Genomic DNA, 27,062 nt, shown 5'->3' with positions numbered 1-27,062 from the left:
TCAGTGGTTCTCAACTTGGGTGAGTATCAGAATCACCTGGGGAGCTAATGAAGCACCCAGAGATCAGGGTCCTTCAAGGAGGAAGGAGCCTGGGCTTTTGTGGCGTTCCCACATTCCCCCGGGGTAAACCTGATTTACTCCTGTGGCCCCAAATTTTGCGACCATCTATTGCAGCGAATTGTTTTAGAGCAATAGTTTTCATACTTAGTAATCAGAACTGTCTGGGGAGCTTTAAAAAAAAAAAAATCTATTCCTCCCCCACATTCCCATGTGATTTAATTGGTCTGTGGTTCATCATAGGCATGGGAATGTTTAAAAAGCTCCCCCAGGTGATTCTAATGTGCAGGCAGGGTTGTTAAACACTTCTAGAGAACATTTCTGAAAATATTCCGTGTATTTCTATCCTCTGGACATGTAAATGCTAATACCAGCTTGAGATCTGAAAAAAACCTCATCGTTTTTTTGGCTGTAGAAGGCGCATGTGATCCCAGAGGTTGGATAGAGAGCTGGCAGTGTTTACCCTTGATTTAAATCTCACAGATGTTGAGGGGGAAAGATGTGTTGTGTTTTGGGAACTGGAATGAAAGAAACTTCCTAATGTTATGCTGGAAGAAGGGGAGTTTTTTTGAGCTGTATAAACCTGGATCAAAATATACTCCTTTCGGGGCGCCTGGGTGGCTCAGTGGGTTAAGCCGCTGCCTTCGGCTCAGGTCATGATCTCAGAGTCCTGGGATCGAGCCCCGCATCGGGCTCTCTGCTGAGCAGGGAGCCTGCTTCCTCCTCTCTCTCTGCCTGCCTCTCTGCCTACTTGTGATCTCTGTCTGTCAAATAAATAAATAAAATCTTATTAAAAAAAAAAATATATATATACTCCTTTCAAATCAGTTGAGTGAAAGCCAGTCTCAAAAGGTTGCATACTGTAGGTTTCATTTATAGATCATTCTTGAGATAACATTATAGAGACGGGGAACAGAGTCGTGATTGTCAGGGCTGGAAATGGGGTGAGGGAGTGGCTGTGGCTATAAAGGGGTATCTTGGAGGATCCCTCTGATGGGAACTGCACACGTAAGGGACCGCAGGTCTAACCGGTGAAATCTGAGAAATTCTGTGCGCGGCAGCAATGTCTGTTACATGGCTCTTTACATTTAAAGTTAATTTAATTAATACAGGCTGTATTATCCATTTCAGAGGTAGAATTTAGTGATGCATCGGTTGTAGACAACAGCCAGTGCTCATTCCATAGTGGGGCAGGCATCTTTACTGCCCATCCCCCCAGCCACCCCCCCTCCCGCAACCCTGTTTGTTTCCTAGAGTTCAGAGTCTTGCGGTTTGTCTCCTTCTCTGCTTTTGTCTCATTTTTTTTTCCCTTTCCTTCCCCTATGTTCATCTGTTTTGTTTCTTAAATTCCACACGAGGGAAATCATATGGTCTTTGTCTTTCTCTGATTGACTTATTTCGTTTAGCATAATACCCTCTAGTTCTATCCATGCCGTTGCAAGTGGCAAGATTTCATTCTTTTTGATGACTGAGTAATATTACAAACACACACACACACACACACACACACACACACCCCACATGTTCTTATCCACTCCTCTGTTGATGGAAATCTGAGATCTTTCTCTGCTTGGGCTCTTGTGGACGTTACTGCTACAAACACCGGGGTGCAGGTGCCCCTTTTAATCACCACGTTTGCATCCTTTGGATAACTATCTAGTAGTGCAATTGCTGGGTCATAAGATAGTTCTATGTTTAACTTTTTGAGGAAACTCTATATTGTTTTCCAGAGTGGCTGCGCCACAACGCATGGTTTTGATATTCTATGGTTATGCAAGATGTTATTAGTGGAGGTGAGATGAGGGGTAAACAGGACTTCCCTGTACAGATCCTTGCAACTTCCTGTGAATCTATGATTATTTCCAAATAAAGTTAAAAAAAAAAAAATATATATATATATATATACTCCCTTTTAAGACAGGCTTAACAAGGGAGAATTGCTCAGGTCCCATGTAGGTCTTTGGCTGAACAAAGGTCCATGAAGTCTCCTAAAATTTTGGTAAAAATTTGGTAAAGATTTTTTTACCAAAAAAAAATTTTTTTTTTTTTGTAAAAAACAAACAAACTGAAAATTTAAGTTTTTGAAGTTTGGCACTGGAGGTCAAAAAGTAAGGCCTGGCTTATTTGAAATCTTAAAGGATGAGAAATCCTCCGGGACAAGCTAGAGCTTTAGAAACTTCTGCCAAGGCTGCAACCACATTTAAAGCGACAGTGTACTTCTTTCCTAATGAGGGAGCAGAAGGTAGACTGAGGACAAAACAAAATATCAAAATATACTCCTTTCACCCCACAAACCCCACAAACACCCACCCCACCCCACCCCCCTCCTGGCTGGGATATGTGGGACATTCCTCCAGGAAGATCCCAACTCTCTTAATGTTAATGCCTTGCTAGAAGGGAAAACAACCTGAAATTGACAATGGCAAGACCTCTAGTATCTTGGAGGTCGTCTTTAGCATAGGAAAATCCTTGTAACACCTCCCTTTTCCTTACCTCCGCCAACTCCCAAGCATAGGATCAGCCACCCCTCACAACATCTGCCCATGGGTCCTGTCCCTGCGCTTTAATAAAACCACCTTTTTGCACCAACGTCTTGTCTCCAGAATTCTTTCTTGGCCATCCACTCAGGACCTCACCCCACCCAACTTCACCTAAATTCCAACACTATATCATTTCTCACTCCATCCCGTGCATACCCCCATCACAGATATGGCTAATGTAAAAACAAAACTTTGCCCTTAGCACAGTACTTGCTTAGGACATATCAAAATTGAATGTTAGGTTCCCCTACAACAGACTCAAAGTAGCTAGCCTATTCTAAATAAATACGTGGGGTGATTTACTTACCCAGTCAAGAATGGGACTTATTTTAACCAACCACAGACAGACCTATGGACTCTTTCTGATGTGGGAAACAAAAGCAGAGGAAAAGTAGATAAAATTAAACGTCCTTATAAATTGCAGTGAACTCACAAATGCTTGAGGCAGGAGGAGTGTAAGTTTCTTCCAGGAAATGCCTGACTGTCTTAATGTTAAGCCTCGCTAGAGGGAAAAAACAACCTTAACTTGACACTAGCAAGGCCTCCAGGACCCTGGGAGTCTCCTTCAGCATATGAGAATCCTTCTGGAACTTCCCGTTGTCTTTACTCCCCACCCACCCCACCCCCCCGCCCGAAAGTATATAACCAGCTGTCCTCACAATCCTGAGATGGCAGGTCTTTCTGTTCTTGAGTCTAGTCCCCCTGTTTTACTAAAAACCACCTTTTTGCCCTGAAGACCTCTCAAAAATTCTTTTTTGGCTGCCCACTCGAGACCCCAACGCTACTCCAAATTACATCCTTTTCCCCCTTCCTATCTACAGACTTTCTCTGCTTATTTAGGGGAGTCACCCCTCTTCCAGAAGGTTTCACATTCCCCCATCTAGTTTGTTTGTCTCGGGAAGTATTCAGTAACTTTGTTCGCTGGCAAGTGAATAAGCCTGGGATTCATGGTGTTGATACCGTTGATGTAGTGTAGACCCTCTCTCTCTCCTGGGTGTGCTCAGACATGGACTTTTCCTGACTCCCTGGGCATGGTGTAGGCAGTAAGTTAGTAACATATCCTAAGGTCCTACCAGCCAAATGGCCTGGATGTCCTCTGAGATAACACAGGACCTCAAAAACTCTTCAGCACTGTCTGATCAATACCTCCATGGAGACGGTATATGGGTACATAGGAATTATGGAGGTCAAATGGTTTGCAAGTGAATGCCCTAGCAAGACAGCAGGGGCCGGAAATATTGCAATCTTCCAGCCCGAGGCTGTGCTATACTGTGATTGAGAATAAGATCTATATTGGTCTTCCCCCAATTTCTAGCTCAGAGCTCCTAAAACCCTTGGAATTTCAACACTAGCAGTGGCCACAGAGAACTTTCAATCCTTCCCCAAACCCCCAGCTCTGGGAGGGGAGAGGGGAGATTGAGATCAATCACCAATGGCCAAAAGATTTAATTACTAGTGCCTATGTAATGAAGCCTCCATAAACACCTGAAAGGCAGAGGTTTGGAGAGCTTCCAGGCTGGTAAACATGTAGATTCAGGGAGCATGGAAGTTCCTTGGCCTTTCCCTATGCCTTGTCCTATGTATCTCTTCATCTGGCTGGTGATTTGTATCCTTTAATATTCTTTGTAATAAACTGGTAATCTAGGAAGTGAGCAGGTTTCCCGAGTTCTATGAGCCACTCTCACAAATAATTGAACCCAAGGAGAAGGTCACTGGAACCTTTATTCTACAGCTGGTGGGTCCAGAACCACTGGTGACAATACTGGTATCTGATGTGGGGGTGGGGCAATGTCTTGTAGGACTGAGCCTTGAACCTGTAGGACCTGATGTTATCTCCAGGTAGATAGTGTCAGAACTGAGTTGAATTATAGGACTTCACAGTGGCAACTGGGTATAGCACACATTGATAAGGAGGCAGAAAGAAAAACCAAAGGCCCAAAATGGAGTCACTTATGCTAGGCCACATCACCCGATGAAGGCTTAATACCTAGACTAATTACAGTTTGAAGCTTCTCCAGAAATGTAGTCTTAACTGGGTCGGTCAGGAGTTTTCTGGTCAACAACAATGAGGTAATCTGTCTCCATTTCCCCCACCACCACCCCAGAAGGAAAATGAAGTCTTTTTTTTTTTTTTTAAAGAAATGTTTGCTGTTTTTTTTTTTTTTTCATTTCATTTATTTATTTGACAGAGATCACAAGTAGGCAGAGAGGCAGGCAGAGGGAGAGGGGGAAGCAGGCTCCCCGCTGAGCAGAAAGCCTGATGCAGGGCTGGATCTCAGGACCCTGGGATCATGACCCGAGCCGAAGGCAGAGGCTTAACCCACTGCGCCACTCAGGCGCCCCGGAAGATGAAGTCTTGATAAGACCCTCTGCTCTTGCCTCTCAGGGAAAGTGAATTTATCTGAAACAATCCTTTCTTCTGCTAATAATCTCCATGCCCCACCCTCCTTCCTATAAAAACCTTCCGTTTTGTACAGTTCTTCAGAGCTCAGCTTTACTTGCTGGATGGGGTGCTGCCTGACTCATGAATCAGTTAATAAAACCAATTAGGTCTTCAAAATTTGCTCGGTTGAATTTTTGTTATTTAATAACAAGAGGTCCCAAAGTCCCATGCCCACAGCAGCTGTCTCATTCTCTAAGAACTTCCTAAACCAGAATTCAGATGACCTCATTTTAGGAAAATGTAAATGAGGGCTCCTAGCCAGTTTCTCCCTCCTTCAAGGTCATCTAGAGTCAACTCCAGTAACAAGGTCCATTGCCTTATTGAGCTTTCCCAAGCTGAAAATACAGACCGAGCCCATGGCCCCAAGAGAGGCAGGTTTGTTAATCTCCTTTAGGCATGATAGGCAGAAATTTGAAACTGATAGTATTTGGTTGTTCCTTGTAATCCAATAGTCCCTGGGGATGTGACAAACCATTTGAATATCAAAGTCAAAGTTCGGGACCTTGTTACTCAAAGTTGGAAACCAGAAGCAGCCCAGAAGCTGTTAGAAGTGCAAATCCTCTGGTCCCACTCCCAGAGCTATTGAATCAGAAATCTGGGAGTGGGCACAGGTTTTTTTCTTATTGTGCTAAAATACAGATGACATAAAATCCACCATATAACCTTTTTAAGGTACACAATTCAGAGGCATTCAGTATATTCACAATACCATGTGGGGCGCCTGGGTGGCTCAGTGGGTTAAGCCTCTGCCTTCGGCTCAGGTCATGATCTCAGGGTCCTGGGATCAAGCCCCACATTGGGCTCTCTGCATGGCGGGGAGTCTGCTTGCCCCTCTCTCTGCCTGCTGCTCTGCCTACTTGTGATCTCTCTCTGTGTCCAATAAATAAGTAAAAATCTTAAAGTATATATATATAGATAGATAGATAGATATAAGATAGATATCTATATCTCTATAGATATAGATATAGATATAAGATATATATAATATATATAATATGTTTCATATATATATATATATATATATATATATATTCGCAACCATGTAACCATCACTTGTATCTAGCTCATTCTCATTGCTGCAAAAGAAAACCCTATAAGCATTAGGGACACAGGTGGTTAAGCATCTGGCTCTTGATTTCAGGGGTCAGGTCGTGATCTCAGTGTCCTGATCTCAGGGTCATGAGAGCAAGCCTTGGGACAAGCCTGAGTCAAGCCCCCAGTTCAGCCCCACATCAGGCTCTACGCTCAGCATGGAATCTGCTTAAGTTTCTCTCTCTCTCTCCCTCCGCCCCTCCCTGCCATACTCAAGCACTGGCTTGCTCTCTCTCAAATACATAATCTTGAGCAGATAGGAAGGGAGGGAGGAAAGGAAGAGAGAGGGGCTTGGGGACGAAGAAAAGAAAGGAAGAAAACCCTAGCCACGAAGTAGCCGCTTCTTATTCCCTCTCCTCCTGCCCCCGATAAATACTAATTTTCTCTCCATCTCTCTGGACTGGCCTCTTTTGGACACTTCATATAAATAGGATCATCCAATACGTGGCTTTTTGGGTCTGGTTTCTGTCACTTACCATAATTTTTTCAAGGTTCATTCGTTTCTCTACCACGTGTCAGGGTTTCATTCATTTTTATGAATTTGTAATATCCCACTATACGGATATATGACATTCTGCTTATCATTTCATTAGTTGATGAACATTTGGGTTGTTTCTGCCTCTGTTATGAATAAGGAACGCTATAAACATCCGTGTACAGGTTTTTGTTTGCACACCAGTTTTCTGTTCTCTTGAGTGTATGTAGGAGTCACATTGCTGGGTCATATGGTAATTCCGTGTTTAAGTTGTTAAGGAACTGCTAAGTGTTTCCATTGAGGCTGGGTCATTTTACGCTTTACTCACAGCAACTCGTGAGTGTTCCAGTGTCTGTACACCCTTGCCACAAGTGTTGTTTCCTGGGTTTTGTTCCGTTTTGGGTTTTGTAGCCGTCCCAGTGGATATGAAATGCTATCTCGCTGTTTTGATTGCCTTCAGTTGTTTTTAAGAAGCCCTCCTGGTGATTCTAATGCATCTGAAATTTGAAAAAGTTGTCCAGGGACCAGTAGCATCCACTCAGAAACTAGTTGTAGAAATGCAAAATCTTCCACCAATTAAGTCTCCTCAGTCGAATTGTGCATTGTAATAAGATCCCCAGGTGATCCCACACACCTTGGTGTTTGAGAAGCACCGGTAAAGGAAACATCCCTAAGTTGTTAACACTCCCTAATCATCATTTCAATTTGCGGGAGTTGGGGTCTGTTTTTAATGCCCCGTTTATCTAGCATATTCTTGTTGGACAGTCTGGAAAAGTGAGAGGAACATAGAACTTGGAGTAAAACAGGCAAACCCAGTTTCCACCACTGACTATAGCTCATGGGCTGGGCGACCCCAGGCTAGTGTGCTTGATCTAGAGAAGGAACTAATATCTGCATCCCACCCCCATTAGAGTTCAATGACTTTAGCCATGTGCGAGCATCTAAGACAACTCAGCACAGAGAAGTTCACTCAGTCTGGTTCTACCTCCTTGTCTTGCCCTATGCTAGCCCTGGGGGTTCCGTGAGAGTTTTAGGGAAGCAAATCTCAGCTTTGGCCTCCTGTTACATCAGTGAGGCACGGAACGACCAGCTAAATGTTTTGCCAGATGATTTCCTTAAGGCACGAAGTTCAGGATTGATCCCAAAGTCAACTTCCCGGGACTAAGTAGGACCTCGCTGAAGGCTGGAACTGTGAATTCTTTGGGATCGCTATAATTTATAGACTTGTAAGAATCTCTCGGGCCACTCACTTGTGGTGTAAAGTAATTTTAGTGCATTTTCAATTGCTTGATGGGGGCGGGGATGGGCAACTATTTCTGTCTCTCCGTAGAGACATCTCATTACTAGGATACTTCTTATGCACCAGTAGCTATACTTCTAAGCACTCAGAACCCCAAATGCATTTATATCTCCTGTAAAGGGGTGCCTGGGTGGCTCAGTTGTTATGCGTCTGCCTTCAGTTCAGGTCACAATCGTCCTGGGATGAGCCCCGCATTGGGCTCCCTGCTGAGCAGGGAGCCTGCTTCTCCCTCTCCTTCTGCCTGCCACTCTGCCTACTTGTGCTCTTTTTCTCTGGCAAATAAATAAATAAAATCTTTAAAAAAAAAAATGAAATAAATCTCCAGCCAAGACCAGAGGTTCTCAACTAAGAGCGATTTTGCGTGCGCATGCGCGCGCGCGCATACACACGCACACACACACACACACACACACTCACACACACACCCCTCCCTCAAGGAGACCTGGGGCAACATCTGAAGATTTGTCATCACCGGGGATGGGCCTTCTTGCATCCACTGGGTGGCGAACACTGAGTCACTCCTCAACCTCCTGAGTGTATCAGGCGTCCCCGCATGGAAAGACTTCACCTCTCCCCAAATATCAGTACTACTGGGGCTGAGAAACTGCAGCCCTAGACTCAAAGGCCACATCAGCCTGTCATGGACAGATGATAAAATGGACTCTTGGAGAAGGGCGGTGACCTGCCTGTGGCCACCCAGCTACTAACAGCAGAACAGGATTCAAACCATGACCAGCTCACAACCCCTGAGGCCAGAGTTGTTTTCTCCTGTTTGTTTTCAGCCCTTCTTGTTCAAGCACAGCTTGCAACTGTTTACTCTGCAGTTGAAGAGGAAAACTGGCCAGAAAAGGCTTTTAGACCGCTCAGAGATTTTTCCACTGCCCTTTGTACAATCAATCAGAGCCACCTCCCAATTCCTCCCAGACTTGCTTAAATATTTATCCAGCTGCCTGGCAGGGATTTGGGTGAAAGAGCTATTCCACTTCTGTGAGAGGGATGTTACGCACACTGGCGGGGTTAAGATTCTCCCAGCGCAGGTGTGGACTGAGGGGCCAGTGGCGTTTCCTGCCCAGGGGCAAGTGAGGGCCAGCAGGATGGAAGGTAACTCAGAGTCACCATCAGGAGCGGAGCCAGGATGTGGCAGGCTAGAAAGCCTCAGGCACACAAACGGCCAGCGTTTCCCCAGAAAAGCCCCTCAAGCCTGCCACCTGCCAGGTGTCATGTCTTGTCATGTCTGTGTCATTGCACGTGGTGTTACCACAGCCCTAAGAAGCGGCGGTTCCTCCGCCCATCGTCCTTTGAGGACACGTCCACCTGGGGCTCGGGACCTCGGTCTGGGTCCCTCCACTGCGCATGGTAAAGACAGTTTCAAAACCTGGCCAGTCTGTCTCCGTGCCCGCGTGGCTGGCTTCCTCTCCTCTTTGAAATCTGATTCTACCTGCATAGCTGCTTGTTGTCTTTCTCTCTGCCTGTTTCTTGTTCCTTTCTTCGGGGATGGGAGAGGCGGGAGGGAAGGGTGTATTTATAATGCAGTTGAGCCTTCTGGGTGTCTCCTAGAAAAGAATTTAAAGGAGATGTGTTTCTTCCCTGCCCTGGTTCCTCTTCAACTTGCCATCCGCAGGACCAGATTTAGAGGGAGGCTCTGTGACCTTACTCCCTCCTGGGAATGGGAGTGAGGCCGGAGTGAGCGTCCAGCAGTGGGGCTAGTAGGAGGAGGAAGATGGTGAGGGGTGCTACCTTTGGGAGAAGATCCGTTGAGGCTCTTAGGCTTGTGGTTGGCATGGTGGTAACACCTGCCCCAGCGGAATCCGCAGAGGAGGCTGAGGCTTAATAAGTAAGGACATAAGGCCAAAGTCCAAACTCCAGGTCTAGCTGCAGGGCCACGCACATAACTCTTCTGCACCCCGGTTTTCACAGCTATGCAGAGTTTGGGGGATCATCTATCTGGTAATACCCAACAAATGCCTGAAGCCCAAGGAATGCTTCTTAACTATTATTAATATTTATTAGATATCCACTACAGGCCAGAGACTGGGTTCTGAGTTTTGGTTTTTTTTTTTTGTTTTTTTTTTTTTTTTTAAGATTTATCTACTTGACAGAGAGAGATCACAAGTAGGCAGAGAGGCAGGCAGAAAGAGAGAGAGGTGGAAGCAGGCTCCCTGCCAAGCAGAGAGCCCGATGCGGGACTCGATCCCAGGACCCTGTGATCATGACCTGAGCCGAAGGCAGCAGCTTAACCCACTGAGCCACCCAGGTGCCCCGGGTTCTGAGTATTTTAACATCAGTTCCAACGGTCACAACGGCCCTATGAGCAGGTTCAGTCTTTATCCTCATTAACTCTCTCTGAGGAGATTAAAAAAAAAAAAATCTAAGTGCGAAGAGCTTCAGCTGACACCCAAGGTCCCAGAAAGTGATAGTAATGGCTAACTCTTAGGTAGAATTTTCCATGAGCTCACAAACACTGGCGCGTGAATGTTTGTTACCACGTTACTCACATTAGCAAAGAAGTAGAAACAACCCCATGTCCGTCTGCTGATGAATGCGTAAACAAAATGTGGCCTGTCCATGCGGTGGGAAACTGCTGAGCTCTAGGAAGGAATGGAGTTGTAATACATTCTTACAAGACAGATGAACCTTAAAAAGATGAAGGAGGAAAGATTGTGGAACCAGCAGGAGGAGGGGGAAATGCAACCAAAGGAGAGGGGGTTAGCAGCTGACGAACTTGGGGAGAAGAAAAGAAGCATCTAAAAGGGTTTGCATTAAAATGAGTTTTGTGGGGCCCTTGGGTGGCTCAGTGGGTTAAGCCTCTGCCTTCGGCTCAGGTCATGATCTCAGGGTCCTGGGATCGAGCCCTGCATCGAGCTCTCTGCTCAGTAAGGAGCCTGCTTCCTCCTCTCTCTCTGCCTGCTTGTGATCTCTGTCTATCAAATAAATAAATAAAATCTTTTTAAAAAAACAAAATAAAATGAGTTTTGTGGGGGCAGTAGCTCTTTCTGCCCATAGTCCTACATAAAATCACCTTTTTGCCCTAAATAAATAAATAAATACAAAATGAGTTTGTGGTATAGGATATAACCCTTTCTTCAATCTTTGCAAAAAAAAAAATCTTTTTCTAATTTAAATTTTAGTTGGCTACCATACCGTGCAATCTGGGTTTCAGGAGTAGAATTCAGTGATTCATCACTTCCATACAAAACCCAGAGCGCATCACAGTAAGTGCTGTCCTTAATACCCAACACACATCCAGCCCACCCCCCACGCCCACCTCCCTCCATCAACCCTGCTTGTTCTCTAATTTTAAGAGTCTCTCTCTCTCTCTTTTTTTTTTATTTATTTTTTTTATTTTTAAGAGTCTCTTATGGCTTGTTTCTGTCTCCCTTTTCCACCCTCTGTCCCATATATTCGTCTGTTTCTTAAATTCCACATATGAGTGAAACATATGGTATTTGTCTTCCTCTGACTTACTCATTTCAGTTAGCATAATACGCTCTAGCGCTATCCGTATCATTGCAAATGGCAAGATTTCATATTTTGATGGTTAAGTAATAGTCCATTGTCTACATATACCACGTCTTCTTTATCCATTCATCAGTTAATGGACACTTCGGCCCTTTCCATAGTTTGGCTACTGTTGGTAATTCTGCTATAAACATCAGGGCACATACATCCCTTCGAATCTTTATTTTTGTATCCTTTGGGTGAATACTTAGTAGTGCCATTGCTGAATTGTAGGGTAGTTCTGTTTTTTAACTTTTTTAAAAAAATATTTTATTTATTTATTTCTCAGAGAGAAAGCGGCATGCAGAAGCAGGGTAAGTGGTAGGCAGAGCAGGCAGAGGGAGAAGCAGGCTCCCGGCTGAGCAAGGAGCCCAATGCGGGACTTGATCCCAGGACCCTGGGATCATGACCTGAGCCGAAGGCAGACACTTAATGGACTGAGCCACCCAGACATCCCCTGTTTTTAAGATTTGAAAGAACTTCCCTACTGTTTCCACAGTGGCTGCACCAGCTTGCGTTCCCACCAACAGTGCAGGAGGGTTCCCCTTTCTCCGCATTCTCGCCAATACCTGTTGTTTCTCGTGTTTTTGATTTTAGCCGTTCTGACAGGTGCCCAAAGTCTTTAATAAAATCTATGCTGAAGATCTGAGCCAATCTGACAATGGTTTTGCTTTTGGGGGAGTGCAAGAAGGTGCTAAGTGTGGATTCCACACACTAACAAGGGTGAGGAGAAGAAGCTGTCCATGAGGCCCTGGGTTGCATAAGTGTGTTAAGGTTTCAAGAAAGTAAAATGTTTGCAATAGGAAATTAGGTGCGTATGGTAAGTTATTCATCAGATTTCATCAAAGTTTGATAGAGAAAGTCCCAGATTAGGATTGTAAAGCATGTACTTATCGCTGCAGCAGAAGTTGGTGTATTGGTGCCAAAGCTGAATCACAGTTTGCCAGTTTTTCAGGCATTTCTACTGTAATATTGGAATTGAACACGTTGGCAAAATAAAGTTGAAATTTTTAAAAAAAACTTTAATTTTTCAATTTATTTTAAGATTTTTATTTATTTATTTATATTTATTTTATATTATTATATACTATATATGTTATCTGTGATATATGATATATTAATTTCATTTATTTATTTATTAAAAATAATTTTCCCAGCCTTACTAGGAAGGATGTCTGTCTGGGAGCTCAAACTGCCAAAAGATATCCTCCAGGAGTGCTTGGAAGGCGGGGGGCACAGTGAGTTTTGACATGAGAGCCCATGCTGGGTGTCATCCCTACAGTCTCCCCCTCCAGCACCATCTCCCCACCCCCCACTACTGTGAGGAAGGCAGGGAAGAGGGGTAGATGTACCTCCATCTACCTTTAAGGAAACTGGGATGGGCCGGAAGGTATTACTTTCCTACTGCTGTTATGGCAAATCACCACAAACTGAGTGGCTTAAACAATATCTTATGGTTCTGAAGGTCAGAGGTTTCACTGGGCTAAAATCAAGGTTGTGTTAGGACTGTGTTCCTTCTGGGGTCTCCAAGCAAAAATCAGTTCCCCTGAATTTTGCTGCTTCTGTAAGTTGCCTGCATTCCTTGGGTCTGGGTCTGTTCCCCGGTCTTCCAATCTCGCTCTTGCCTCCGTCTTGTAAAGGACTCTTGTATTGGAACCATCTAGGTACAGCAGGATAATCTTTCCATTTCTAGCTCCTTAACTCGATCATACCGGCAAGGCCCCCTTTGCCAGGTAAGGTCACATATTCCAGGTTCCAGAAATTAGGATGTGCATGGATCCGAGGAACCACTATACTGTCTAGCAAACTGGTTACCTACCTACTCCCACCAGCCTGAGAAACTTTATTTGGGGTTATTTGTTATGCAGCAATGGATAACTGGAACAGAATGGCCAATTCTGTTGGTCAGAAGCTGGCAGAAGCTCAGCTTCTCCTGGCTGATGCAAACTTCCATGATAGATCTACCCCACTGAAATTCTTGTCATGCGGAAGGTGGTAGGGGTACCAGGCTCAAGAGAACCTGATGGGTCAGGGCTACCATGAGCTCCTTTAGAGGAAACTTAGTAGTGACTGATTGCCTATCTCTCTTTCTCCATGACTCCTACCTCAAAATAAGAAAAACCCAGGGATGAATTCCCAGACAAGCATGTTTCCCAAAATCGCCATTATATCAAATTTGCCAAGAGATCTGTCAAGTTGGCATTAAATTGGACGCTAATTTCTACGGATCAGTTGCTTATATACTATCATTCATACATGCTTTGACCTTCCCTGATCCTGTGTTACACTCCAGCTCCTTATGCCCTGCTCAAAATCCTTTCCATTGTTTCGCAAAACTCTTGTCAGCCAAGTGCTAGGGATTCCCTTATTTTGTTTTCTGCTGAATTTCTCTGCTCCTCATCACTGAAGGAAACTGTAAGCACCATTTAAGAGTTTTGCCCTATCTTTTTACAAACACCTGCTCTGTCAGGTGCACATGCTTCCCATCTGTCCTGACTCCTTGCTACTGCTTTAGCAACTTTGTAACATACCTTAGGTGCCTTCCTTCCGCGTCCTACAAATGAACTTACCTCTGGAGTTTCTTTGGGTCCTAAGCATTTAAAACTGGGTATGATAAAGGAAGCCTGCATACATCTCGGTGACTGACTGGGTGAGAGAAAGGAGGGAAAGGCAGAGGGAGAAACAAATCGAAGAAGGCTCAAAGCTCTGTAATTCAACAGCCAAGGAGGAGAACTGAAAGAAGGGGGAGCCGGCTTTTTTTTTTTTTAAAGATTTTATGTATTTATTTGACAGAGAGAGATCACAAGTCGGCAGAGAGGCAGGCAGAGAGAGAGAGAGGAGGAAGCAGGCTCCCCGCTGAGCAGAGAGCCCGATGCGGAACTCGATCCCAGGACCCTGGGATCATGACCTGAGCCGAAGGCAGCGGCGTAACCCACTGAGCCACCCAGGCGTCCCCGGGGGAGCCAGCTTTGCCGTGCTGATAACAACCCCGGTTGCAGACATGTCGACTGACTGATGACGGTGAGACGGCGGAATGGAAGTAGTAAGGCTGGATGTAAAGAATTTGCACATCCACGGTGAGAACAAGAGGGAAGGTATGTGATTCATTTTAACACTCCTGTTTCCCTCCAGTAGAAATATATGAGAAGCGTACTGAGTCTTGGCTTTAGAGGGTCGCCTGGGTGGCTCAGTCCGCTGAGCATCCAACTCTTGATTTCAGCTCAGGTCATGGTCTTGGGTCCCGGGAGGGAGCCCTGCAGTGGGCTTCATGCTCAGCGGGGAGTCTTCTTGGGATTCTCTTGCTCCTTTTTCTCCGGCCCTCCCCCACTCACACAAGCAGGCAAACTCTCTCCCTGAATACATAGATAAAATCTTTAAAAAATTAAAAAAGAAAAAGAAAAAGAAAAAAGGAAAGAGCTTTAGAAGCCAAGTTGAAGATGTATGAATGGGCATCCTCGGCACTATAAATTTTTCACTCCTTCGTTCCTTTACCCGTGTTTTATTAATTCTCGCACTTGCATTTCTTCATTTCTTCGTTGAGCTTCGTGTATGCCAGGCACCAGGCGCATAGCAGATAGTGTGCATACTAGGTGATAAGTCAAGTAAAATCTTCTGAACGAGCTGCTCCAAGTTGAGAACAAAGAGAGAAAACAGAAAAACCGGGCCACCTGGGTGGCTCAGTCAGTTAATCGTCTGCCTTTGGCTCAGGTCAGGTCTTGGGATCAAGCTCCGCATCAGGCTCCCTGCTCAACAAGAAGCCTGCCTCTCCCTACCCCTGGTGTAGCTCCCCTGTTTGTGCTCCCTCCCTCTCTCTGTCGAGTAAATAAATAAAATCTTTTTTAAAAAAGAGAGAAAAATTTTCTTGTTCTTGTGTCAAGAAGCAGGCAATGATCAGTTATTTTAGTAAATATTTGTTGAATGAGTGAGGCAAGGAACATGGGAGACATTTTCAGAAGCACCAGTCTGTGCAGAAGCACCAGTCTGTGCCAGGGCACGGAGAAAGGTGAGGTATTCACAGAGGTGAAAATCTGAAGGTGGGGTTCAGAAGAAAGATAAGGGTGAAATTTTGCAAATGTGTTTTTCCAGAATTTGTTTGCTTGTGCAGGTGGCAAGAAATTGGAAATCGCTCAGAGTCCTCATACAAGTTAAAACAACACTCATTGCTCTTAACCGCCTTAGACTTCTCTATTCCCGCTCGCCTTCCCTTCCTCCACCCGGCTTTTCCTTCCCTGCTTCCTTCCTCTTCAGGCCAACCCACAACTGAGCGACACACACTCACACAGCAGCTAAGTTCAAGGAAGTTCCTGAGTGAAAGCCAGGAAAGGGAACACGGCAGATAATGATAATTGCCCTTAACACAGAGAATACCCCCTCAAAAAACAATGAAACAAAATAAAACAACTATCAGATGCCTTGTTTAAATAAAAAAAGAAAAAAGAAAGGGGCGGCCTGGGTGGCTCAGTGGGTTAAAGCCGCTGCCTTCAGCTCAGGTCATGATCTCAGGGTCCTGGGATCGAGCCCCGCATCGGGCTCTCTGCTCAGCAGAGAGCCTGCTTTTCCCCCGCCTCTCTGCCTACTCATGATCTCTCTCTGTCAAAAATAAAATAAATAAAAATTTTTAAAAAAAAGAAAGAAAGAAAAGGGGCATCTGGGTGGCTCAGTGGGTTAAGCCTCTGCCTTCTGCTTAGGTCCTGATCTCTGGGTCCCAGGATTGAGCCCTGCATTTGGCTCTCTGCTCGGCAGGGAGCCTGCTTCCCCCCTTCTCTCTCTGCCTGCTTGTGATGTCTCTCTGTCAAATAAATAAATAGAATCTTAAAAAAGAAGAAGAAAGAAAGAAAGAAAAAAAAGGAGAAAGAAGGAAGAAAGAAAAGATAAGACACGACTCGACTCTTCGCAACCAACTGATGAAACAGAGAAGACCAGGGTTCCTCTATGCAAAGGCAGGATCCTGGAGTCCACGCCACACGCCTTTGGTTTCCCTTTCACCCATGCAGCATCCAGAAACACAACTCCATGGACATTTCCAAACCTGAGTTGGGATCTGAGGAACCCCAGCTGGAAAATAAATCTTGTCCTAGAAGAAAGGATATGATACGGCCTACCTGGACATTGTTAATGGAAGGCAGATTGTTAAACCCTGGACTCAAGTTGTTGACTCTCTGTTCTTTGAAATGGAAAATGATGAGTCCTCTAGTATCACACAGGACCCAACTGCCTTGAGATTGCAAAATCATGGGAAGGATCTTAGGGAAAGCTCTAACCAGCTAAGACACGGAGCTCTGGCAGTGCCAACGGTGCGGACATTTGCCTACTCATCTCACAGGGAACAACAGGGTGTGCCCAGTTCAGAGAGTGTTGAAAACAGGTTATCAGTAACTCTATGAGGGATTTCCTGTCCAAATCTTGGAAGCTTATGTGCTATGAAGACATGTAAGACCCTAAATCCCCAGGAATGAATAGATGAGTTAAGAGGTAATAGTTTGTACGTGAAAGGATCTGAAAGCAAGGTTTTATTGTATTAAGATCAACGGTAAACAGACAATTTGAATAAGCTTGACCCAGCCCTGCAGGAGCTTGTCCTGCTTTCTTGTTTGGCCCACAAAGAATGCGAAGAGCCTTGTCTTGCACAACAGGCATCGCACTACCTTGTGGGGAAAGGCCGACTCACCTGCCATGCTACTGATGTTCACCAGCCTGCCCTTGGATTTCCTTAGAAGAGGCAAAAATGCCTTCGTGACCTCCACAGCCCCGAAGAAGTTCACAGCCATGCATTTTTTGTACCCGGTCATGGGAATGAGCTCGCCGTCAGCTGGCAAGCCGAGGATGCCAGCGTTGTTGACCAGAGCCCACAGACCTGAGGACAGAAAGGAATGACTTTGATGTCCAGGGATGCCAAAGAATAGGAGGACTTTTAACACGTGACACTCTGGAGTCTCAAGGACCCCTTTGAGATTTAGGATCTAAGCAGACTACTCAAACTCTTGGACCTTAATCTCCTTGGATACCTAAAACTACTTACTCTGAGGTGACGTGGGGAGAGTAAATTTGAAATATTAAGTAACGGGTCTTGGGAGGTATTTTCTTTTCCTTAAAGCACTTTTCTAGATACAGCTAGATATTTGCGGTATCTGGAGCCAGAGGACCCAGCATGGGGGAGAGTAATAAGAGCCTGTGTCCTGTTTCTCCCTCAAAGGACAGTGCAGGGGCGGTCTAATATCTTGAGGCCATGCAGGATGATATATGCACCTTATCCCTAGGCTAGAAAAGATCCCCTAATCCAGGAAAACTAGAGAGGCGCCAAGAACTAAGGAGATGGCAGAGTCCCCGAGCCCTAGTCCTTTCCCCAGCAAGCCTGATCCTGCTGATGGGATCAGAATTACCAGGAAGTCTTGTTCAAATGGACGGCTGGGCCCCATTTCCAGAGACTCTCATTTAGGGTCTCTGGGATGGGGCCTGAGAATCTACATTTCTACCAGGTTCCCAGGTGACACTGTTGCTGCAGTTCTGGACCAGACCTGGAGAGCCTCCGTCCACAAGAAGTGGTTTCCAACCTTGACTGCATGTTAGAATCACCTGAGGGGCTTTTTAATGCCTCACCCCAACCCCCCAATGCCCAGCCACACCCCAACCAATTAGTTCAGAAATCCTGGGGTAGGGGAGAGAAGGGACCTTGGCATGGAATTTAAAAATTCCCCGAGTGTGGGACGCCTGAGTGGCTCTCATTAAGTGTCTGCCTTCAGCTCAGGTCATGATTCAGCACCCTGGGATGAGTCCCACAATAGGCTCCCTGCTTAGCGAGGAGGCTCCTTCTCCCTTTCTAGCTTCCCCTGCTTGTGTTCCCACCCTCGCTGTCTCTCTCTCTGCCAAATAAATAAATAAAGTCTTTAAAAACAAAAAATTCCCCAGTTAGTTCCAATGTACAAGCAAGCTTGGGAACCATGGCCCTAACAGGCAGGGAAAGAGGTCATTCAAGATCTCCAGATATCTTTCAGGGGGCGGGATCTGTAGCAGAGGGGAGGGCGTAGGGTCCCCTTTACCCAACGGAGGGGACAGAATCTGGGGTATGTTTAGTTGGGCAGATCTGAAGCAGATTCTCTGAGACCCCTGAGCCTCCACATGGTTTAGAATAATGATTCTCAAGATACGGTTCAGAACCAGCAGCATCAGTGGGAACTTAGGAATGCAGATTCCAGGGGCACCTGGGCAGCTCAGTCGGTGAAACATCCGACTCTTGATTTTGGCTCAGGTCCTGAGCTCAGGGTTGTGAGATGGAACCCCGATTTGGGCTCCGTCCTGGTTGTGGAGCCTGCTGAAGGTTCCTGGGTCGCTCAGGGGGTTAAAGCCTCTGCCTTCGGCTCAGGTCATGATTCCAGGGTCCTGGGATCAAGCCCCACATCGGGCTCTCTGCTCATTGGGGAGCCTGCTTCCTGCTATCTCTGCCTGCTGCTCTGCCTACTTGTGATCTGTCAAATAAATAAATAAATAATCCTTAAAAAAAAAGAAGATTCTCTCTCTCCCTCTCTGTCGGCCCCTCCCCCTCCCTCTTGCAGGTATGCACTCTCTCTCTCTCTCTGTCTCTTTCTCAAAATCGAAAAAAAAGAAAAAGCACCTTCTAGAACCCCACTTCAGACCTGTCAGATCAGAAGCTGGTGGTCAGAAATTGCTGTGGAAGCTCAGTGTCCGTGACAGAACATGTCCGCTCCAGTGTGAGAGCCTGCAGTGTGGACCGAAGCCAGAAGACCCACACACGGCAGGAGGGCCAGCCCCTGATGGCCTCAAGGAGGTGGGTGGCAGCCAGACTGCACAAGGACTGGACAGAGCACTGGGCACCCCTGCAGGCACCAGCCAGAAGCACTGGTGATCAAAGACGAAATGTCCCGTCCCCAGGACCTTAGAGGCTACCCTGGGGAAATGAGATGAAGCTCAAGCTGAAAGATGTTCATCGTGTGGCAGAAAGATGGCTCAAAACAGAAACAGAGCCGAGTTGTGGAAAGTAACACCACACTTGTCACGCCCCTGAGCGGGGGGTCCGACCCGGACACGCGGTAACGACTGGGGGCTCTAAGTGACAGAACGGCGAGCCCGCCCGAAGCGCTCCGCAGCTGTGGGCAGGACGGTGCTGGGCGCGGCGGAGGCCTGGGCCAGCCCCCCGACGGCTGGTTTTAATTCCCTCGGCCTGACGCACACCTCTGATAGACAGCATGCAGGAGCAGCCCGAGGCTGTGCTAGAATGGGGGTGAGAAACTTGTTCTAGGAAAGGCCAGGGAGTGACTATTTTCGTTGTAAGCACTCCTGCTTCAACGCGGCCGCCAGCTGTCCTCTGTACGTGAAGGAAAATGGGAGTGGGACTCGGGTGCAACTTGATTATGGACATTGACATTCGAATTCCATCTGATTTGCACTTGCCAAAATAATATTCTTCTTCTGACGGTTTTAAGCATTTAAAAATGTAAAAACCAAGGCGCCTGGGTGGCTCAGTGGGTTGAGCATCAGACTCTTGATTTCAGCTTTGGGGTGGAGATCTCAGGGTCTTGAGATGGAGCCCTGCCGTAGGCTTCCCAGGGCATGGAGCCTGCTTAGAATTCTCTCTCTCTCTCTCTCTCTCTCTCCCCCTCCCTTTGGCCTTCCTCCCTAGTCCCCACCACCTGCTGGCATGCTCGCTCGCTGTCAAATAACATTAATAATAAGCAAAAATAAAAATGTAACATGAGAGAGCTTGGTAATGATGGAACAGTTCTGTGTTTTGTTTTGTTTTTTTAAATATTTTATTTATTTATTTGACAGACAGAGATCACAAGTAGGCAGAGAGGCAGGCAGAGAGAGAGGGAAGAAGCAGGCTCCCTGCCAAGCAGAGAGCCCTATGCGGGGCTGGATCCCAGGACCCTGAGATCATGACCTGAGCCGAAGGCAGAGGCTTTAACCCACTGAGCCACCCAGGTGCCCCCAATTCTGTGTTTTGATTGTGGTGTTTTTACACAAAGCTACACACACACACACACACACACACATTTGTATATAGAGCTGCAAATTCTGAATAAGCCCCATGGGTTATACCAATGCCAGTTTCCTGGTTTTGACATCGTACCATAGTTAGGCAAGAAGTTAACATTGAGAGAGACTTGGCAAAGCAGGCACAAGAACTCTCTGTACATTTATTTGCAACTTCCTGTGAATTGACAGTTCTTTCCAAATAAAATGTTAAAATAATAATAATAATAATAAAATAGGTCCATAGTTTGCCAACCCCTGCCCACAGAATTTTAAGCTGGTCAATAAGCTCATTATACCTGTGGGGGCTTATACGTTTAAAAATAAGATAAATAAAATCTTTAAAAAAAAAAAAAAAGGGATGCCTGGGTGGCTCAGTTGGTTGAGCAGCTGCCTTCGGCTCAGGTCATGATCCCAGCGTCCTGGGATGGAGTCCTACATCGGGCTCCTTGCTCGGCAGGGAGCCTGCTTCTCCCTCTGCCTCTGCCTGCCATTCTGTCTGCCTGTGCTCGCTCTCTCTCCCTCTCTCTCTCTGATAAATAAAATCTTTAAAAAAAAATTAAAAGAAAATAAAAAATAAATAATATTAATGAGTTATTAAAAATATGTAAATACTTATGTAATAGTGTGTAGGGCTTAGAGACACAGGGCAGGGCTAACCTTCTTATAGGACACAGTGAGATTTTGTCATTCATCTGCAGGTCCCAAAGCATACTTTAGGAAACCTCCTTCTTGGTGACTTTTAAATTCCCCTGTTTAACAGCTTCCTTTTCTCTTAGACTTGAGAGGTTGAGGTTGAGACAACCTCAAGGAAAACAGGGAGAAGGTGTATTGGCAATTCTGTCTCGGAAGAGGATTGCTCTCAGGGTGCCTGGGTGGCTCAGTTGGTTAGGCAACTGCCTTCGGCTCGGGTCACGATCCTGGAGTCCCGGGATTGAGGCCCACATCTGGCTCCCTGCTCAGCAGGAAGTCTGCTTCTCCCTTTGACCTCTCCCTTCTCATGTTCTCTCTCTCAAATAAATATGTAAAATCTTAAAAAAAAAAAAAAAAAAAAAAAAAAAGAAGAAGAAGAAGAAGAGGATTGCTCTCCAGAATTCTGACCACAAAACAGCATAGACTCACTCACTGGAAAGTGTACTCACCGTACCCCTTCATCCCTCGACGCTGGCATGGTATTTCCAGATCTAGAACCCATTGCTTTATCACGCAATATAGAATATGGCCAATACTGACCCCTGGGCTGCACTAGAGAGGTCTGTAGCAAATATCTCCTGAGCTAGACACCATGACGTCACATTCGTAAGAGGGATAAGAATCAAGCCAGCAAGGGAGAAAGCAGAGACAATGACAGATGACTTTACTTAAGGATCCAGACATGCCTGAAGCCAACAGGTCCTTTCAAGTAAGCATATTCATTCCTTTATGCATTAGCAATTTCGAATTGGGTTACACTGCTGGCACCTGGGAGAATCCTAATGGGAACATGGATCTCTTTCTCAAGGAAACAAGTGGTGAGGCGTGGGAGATGGCCAGATGGTTAGAATAATGCAGCAGGACAGGTGTGTGCGGGACCTAACAAGTGAGTGTCCAGAAGAGGAAGTGAATGATGTAACTTGGGTCACCAGGAAGGTCATGGAAGAGATGTTATGTTTGCGCCAGGTCTTCCGTGGGAGTAGTGTCTGCAGCTAGACAAAGTCAAGAGTCTTAGAAAAAGGGAGTAGAGACAAGAGGGAAATTTGGGTAAGAGGACGTGAATCTGCAAAGTTATGGTACATTTAGCACATTCTGTTCTGGAAACCCATCAGAATTTACTGAGGGGACCATCAGGTATTGCAAATTAAGGGTTTGGCTGGAGCCATTATCCTGAAAGCCTTCAAATCCTTATGAATATGTTTGGATTTTATTTGGTACCGGACAGAGAACCACTGAACCATTCAGTGAGACAAAGCAAAACAACTACCACAGGCCTGGCTCATAGGAGGAACCCAAGACATACAGGGTCTGTATGCCCAAGGGTTTTTAGGAGGTGGGTGACGTTGTAAGGTGCACATTGTAAGGATTACTGTCCATTCGGAAAGTTAATGGGAGAAGAAAGCTATTGAGGGGCAGGTGGAAAGTGAGGGCCTGCACTAGGTCACGGCAGCCTGGTGATGGCAGAAAGGGACTGGAATGATAAAGATCGAGGAGATAGAACTGAAGGACTTGGGACCCATAGGATTCAGGAACTGAGGGTAAGCTGCAGGTCTCAGTGCCCCACCCCCACCCCGGCTGCTGGCATAATGGATGGACTAGATGGCGTTACTAGCATCCGAGCTGTGGGGTGTGCAAATGACCGCTAAAGCTCATTTGCAGACCGGCAATGAGGGAAAAGGTCACGAGGTCAGGCTTTGACAAAGTGAGGTGGGATGCCCGGCAGACAATTTTATACACATTTAAGTCCAGATGCTGAGAAGAGGGCTCAGTTGGTATGATTCGGAAGAGACTGGCGTACGTCTCACGGTTTCTCCGTTCTAACAGAACATTAGCACCACCTGGGGAACTTTCGAGTATACTGAGACCTGGCCCCCCAGTAGGATTCTCTTCACAACTGACGTTCCTAGCAAAAGGAGAGCAACAGTAGCAGTCCCCTGATTGCAGGGTCAGCTGAGCCCTTGCAGGGAGACACCGATTTAATTGGCTGGGGAAGGGCACCAGGCGGGGTGGGCACCATGGGTGTGCCAGCTGTGTACCCACATAGGGCCCCGTGCTTCTGAAAGGCCTCAGGCTTGCTTTAATTCTCGGCTAGCATCACCTTAAAGTCTTCATCATTTTTTAAAAACAAGGTGCCCCACATAATTTTCAGCTGGGTCCTCCAAGTTACATACGCCATCTTGGGCCCAGGCATGGGCATTTTCAGACATTCCCCGGTTGATTCTAATGTGCAGCTGGGTTGAGAGTCTAGCCCAGAGACACACCACCTTAGCCCAGATAATGTGGGGTGGGTAGTTTGGGGACGGAGCCCTTGGAAACATTCCCATTTATGGGAGGAATGGAGGAAAGGGTTCATGCAGGAGAAGCAGAAAAATGATCAGAGAACAAGGGAGGTGGGGTGGGTGCTGGAGGCCCCAAAGCTAAGACAAGGGAAGGTAGTGAACACATTTAAATGTCGCTGAGAGATAAAGAGCTCGGTGTTCAGGAAGATACTCATTCGCTCGGCCAGCCTAGTTAGCCAACGCGGGATGGAAGGTGAAGAAGTAAAAACAGGGTGATGGGGTTCCAACGAGCTTGACCACAAAGGAAGGGGAAGGAAAAGGGCCGTGGCTAAAGGAAGACAGTGATGGTTAAACTTTTTTTTTTCTTAAGTCTGTTCCTTGTTTGGTTTTTTTTTTGAGATTTTATTCATTTATTTGATAGCGAGATCACAAGGAGACAGAGAGGCAGGTAGAGAGGGGGGTGGGGGAACAGGCTTCCCGCTGAGCAGAGAGCCTGATGAGGGACTCGATCCCAGGGCACTGAGACCATGACCTGAGCTGAAGGCAGAGGCCCAACCCACTGAGCCACCCAGGCGCCCCTGTTCCTTGTTAATATTAGTAGGAGAAAAGCAGTGGGAGTTGTGGGCATGAGGGTAGGTAATGGGAGAGTGACCAAGCAGATGCTGGATGAATGGGTTCAAGAATTCTTCAAGTTCTGTGAGGACGGGCCATTGCTGACTTACTCATACCATCTTTATATCTGTAAGAGGGCCTGGCATGTGACAGGTGTCCAGTACAGCTGTTCTCAGTGTGAGGTGGACCGACAGAATGGACTAGAGGGCAGCGGTCAGGAGAGGCTCAAAGCAGTGTTGGTCATTTGTGAGGAGGGTGGGGGGCAGTTGAGGGCATGGACAGACAAAGGCAGTACCTCTGTTCTGCACCTTTTCCACCACTTTGCTGTGGGCATCTTTTATCTGCTGTGGGTCAGTGACATCCATCTGGAGCACAGAGAGGCGCTTGGAGCAGATTCTTCGCAAGTCCTCTGCTCCGGATCCCTTTTCATCCAGAACTCCCACAAATACCGTGAAGCCAAGTTCATCCAAGTATTTGGACAGAGCATGGCCAAATCCGGAATCGCCACCTGCAAGGGGTTAAGGCAATACAGAGTGGGTTCAAGGCCAAGTGGCAGGAGAAATTACTTAATAATACACTGCATACTACATATGATTGATTCTCCATGTTTTCTGGAGCGAGTGGGACTTGAGGAAGTTTCTTTACCTCCTATGTGGGAAAATGGGCAGAGAAGCCAAAACAGACACATTTCTCTGTATAAAAAGAAGAAAAGCGAGGTAGAATCTGGAGTGGGGCATAAGTGGAAGGGGAATTGCTGGTGGAGGGATGGTCTAGGAGTGGTTGTTGGTCAAAGAACTAAGGAGGAGGGAGAACTGTGACATTTGCTGGAGATTTCTCTATTAATCTCTGTGGTGTCCTATTTGATGTAACTTCCATCACTCCATAAAATCTTCAGTGAATCATTCATTACAAATCAATACTTCAGAGTTGGTTTGGGGTTTTAGAAATCTAACAAAATGTCCTGCTTCAGAGTGGACACAAATCAACAATAAGAGGCTTCCCAGCTCCTTCTACATTGTGAAAGATGGTGGCTCATAGCCACCTGCACTTATCAGCTCCTCAGAGCTTTTTCCCTTATGGTGACCTTCTCCCAAACCATTGACTAGAAATCCCAACCTTGGAAAGAAGCTTACAACAGAAACCAGATAGAAAACCCTAAATGTATTGCTTTGCATAAATAAGTGGATGGCATAATATGTAAAATATGTCTCAGAATTTGAGATGGGAGTTTACCCAACCCAGTCTGCAGGACATTTAGACCCTGGAAAAAATATTTTATGCTCACAGGTGTTAAAAGTAGATATCAGAAATTCTGAATGAAGGCAACATAGACCGAAAAGTCACCCATTGAGCGTTAGAAGAATAAACATGTAACAGTTAAAATGTCCCCAAAGCTCTAAAGATGAGAAATCATCTTCATATTGATTATGTTGCGTCATCTTTTCTGTAAACCTTGAGGGGTCTCTCTTATCAGAAGTCAGGGGCTATAGTCAGGCATCTACCTAAGAATTGGAATATAGAGGAGCACACTGACAGTCAACTCAAGTCTCAGTATGGAAGCCTTACTGTCCCTAAGAAGAGGATGGCCTTCTTAGGCAAAAAGACAAACTCAACACCGAATAATCAAACAATCTGATTTAAAAATGGGCGGAGGCACTGAACAGACATTTTCCCAAAGAAGACATACGGATGGCCAATAGACATGAGAAGATACCCAACATCACTCATCACCAGGAAAATGCAAGTCAAAACCACAATGAGATACCACCTTCCACCAGTTAAAATGGCTAAAATCAAAATGACAAGACATAACAAGTGTTGATGCAGAAGTGGAGAAAAAGGAACACTCACACTCACACACTGTTGATGGGAGTGCTGGTTGGTGCAGCCACTGTGGAAACAATAAGCTCCTCAAGGGATTAAGGATAAAAATGCCGTATGAGGGCGCCTGGGTGGCTCAGTGGGTTAAGCCGCTGCCTTCGGCTCAGGTCATGATCTCAGGGTCCTGGGATCGAGTCCCGCATCGGGCTCTCTGCTTGGCAGGGAGCCTGCTTCCTCCTCTCTCTCTCTCTGCCTGCCTCTCCATCTACTTGTGATTTCTCTCTGTCAAATAAATAAATAAAATCTTTAAAAAAAAAAAAAAAAAATGCCGTATGATGTAGCAACTCCGCTCTTGAGTATTTATCCAAAGAAAAGGAAAACACTAAATTGAAAAGATACACGCATTCCTATGTTTATTGCAGCATTGTTTAAAATGGCCAAGAAATGGAAGCAACCTGAATGTCCATCAGTAGATGAACAGATAAGGAAAACAGGTTACACACACAGAATAGTATGACGCAGCCATAAAAAAGAATGAGATCCTGCCATGTGAAACCACGTGGATGGACCGGGAGCGTTTTTTGCAAAGTGAAATAAGTCAGACTAAGAAAGACTAATACCAAATGATTCTCCTCATAAGTGAACTCTAAACAAACAAACAAACAAACTGGAAAAAACAAACAAACAAACAAAAGTGACAAAAACCAGAATCAGACCTGTAAATATAGAGAACAAACTTAGGGTTGTTGGGGGTGGGGGCGGTTGAACAAAATGGCCAAGACAGACTTCTAGTTAGGAAATGAATGCATCATGGGAAAAAAACACAGCATAAAGAATGCAGTCAGTGATATTTGTAACAGGACACATGGGAGCTACATTTGTGGTGAACATAATTTAATGCATGAACTTTCACTAAGTTGGGCACCGGAAACCAAGGTAACATTGTGTGACCTATACTCAAATAGTAAATAAATAACAAATAAGAAGACTAAAAGATAGAGAAATAGGCATTCATACACAGTGCTGATAAATGTTAAGGTCTAAAATCTATGACTGTTTTCAGTGTGTAAATCTTTTGCCCGAAAGAGTCTCACGATCTGTCCCAGAGAATAAACACATATATTCAGAGACACACTCGTGATGTTTTCTTTACAGCACTGGGTATAATAGCAAAAGAAGGGACTGACCTAAATGTTCATGAATAGGAAAGTGATGACATAAATTATGGTCCCTAAAATGGGATATAACATAGCACTTCAAAAAA

The 27,062-nt window shown here is 45.6% G+C and overlaps 1 protein-coding gene across 1 annotated transcript in view; it reads right to left on the bottom strand.

Moving 5' to 3' along the window:
• HSD17B2 (hydroxysteroid 17-beta dehydrogenase 2) overlaps nucleotides 1-27,062 on the bottom strand; it is a 76,326-nt gene that overhangs the window by 6,519 nt on the left and 42,745 nt on the right. The window contains exons 2-3 of the mRNA XM_004753917.3: nucleotides 24,273-24,485; nucleotides 17,074-17,259 (exon numbers count right to left, since the gene is read on the bottom strand). Coding sequence (XP_004753974.1) covers nucleotides 17,074-17,259; nucleotides 24,273-24,485 — 399 coding nt within the window. The remainder of the gene's footprint in view (nucleotides 1-17,073; nucleotides 17,260-24,272; nucleotides 24,486-27,062) is intronic.

This window comes from Mustela putorius, unplaced genomic scaffold, assembly GCF_011764305.1.
Source record: "Mustela putorius furo isolate JIRA1106 unplaced genomic scaffold, ASM1176430v1.1 tig00000174_pilon_pilon_pilon, whole genome shotgun sequence".
In the NCBI taxonomy this organism is placed as follows: domain Eukaryota; kingdom Metazoa; phylum Chordata; class Mammalia; order Carnivora; family Mustelidae; genus Mustela; species Mustela putorius.
The sequence above is the reverse complement of the archived record's forward strand: the minus strand, read 5'-3'. Positions and strand labels throughout refer to the sequence as shown.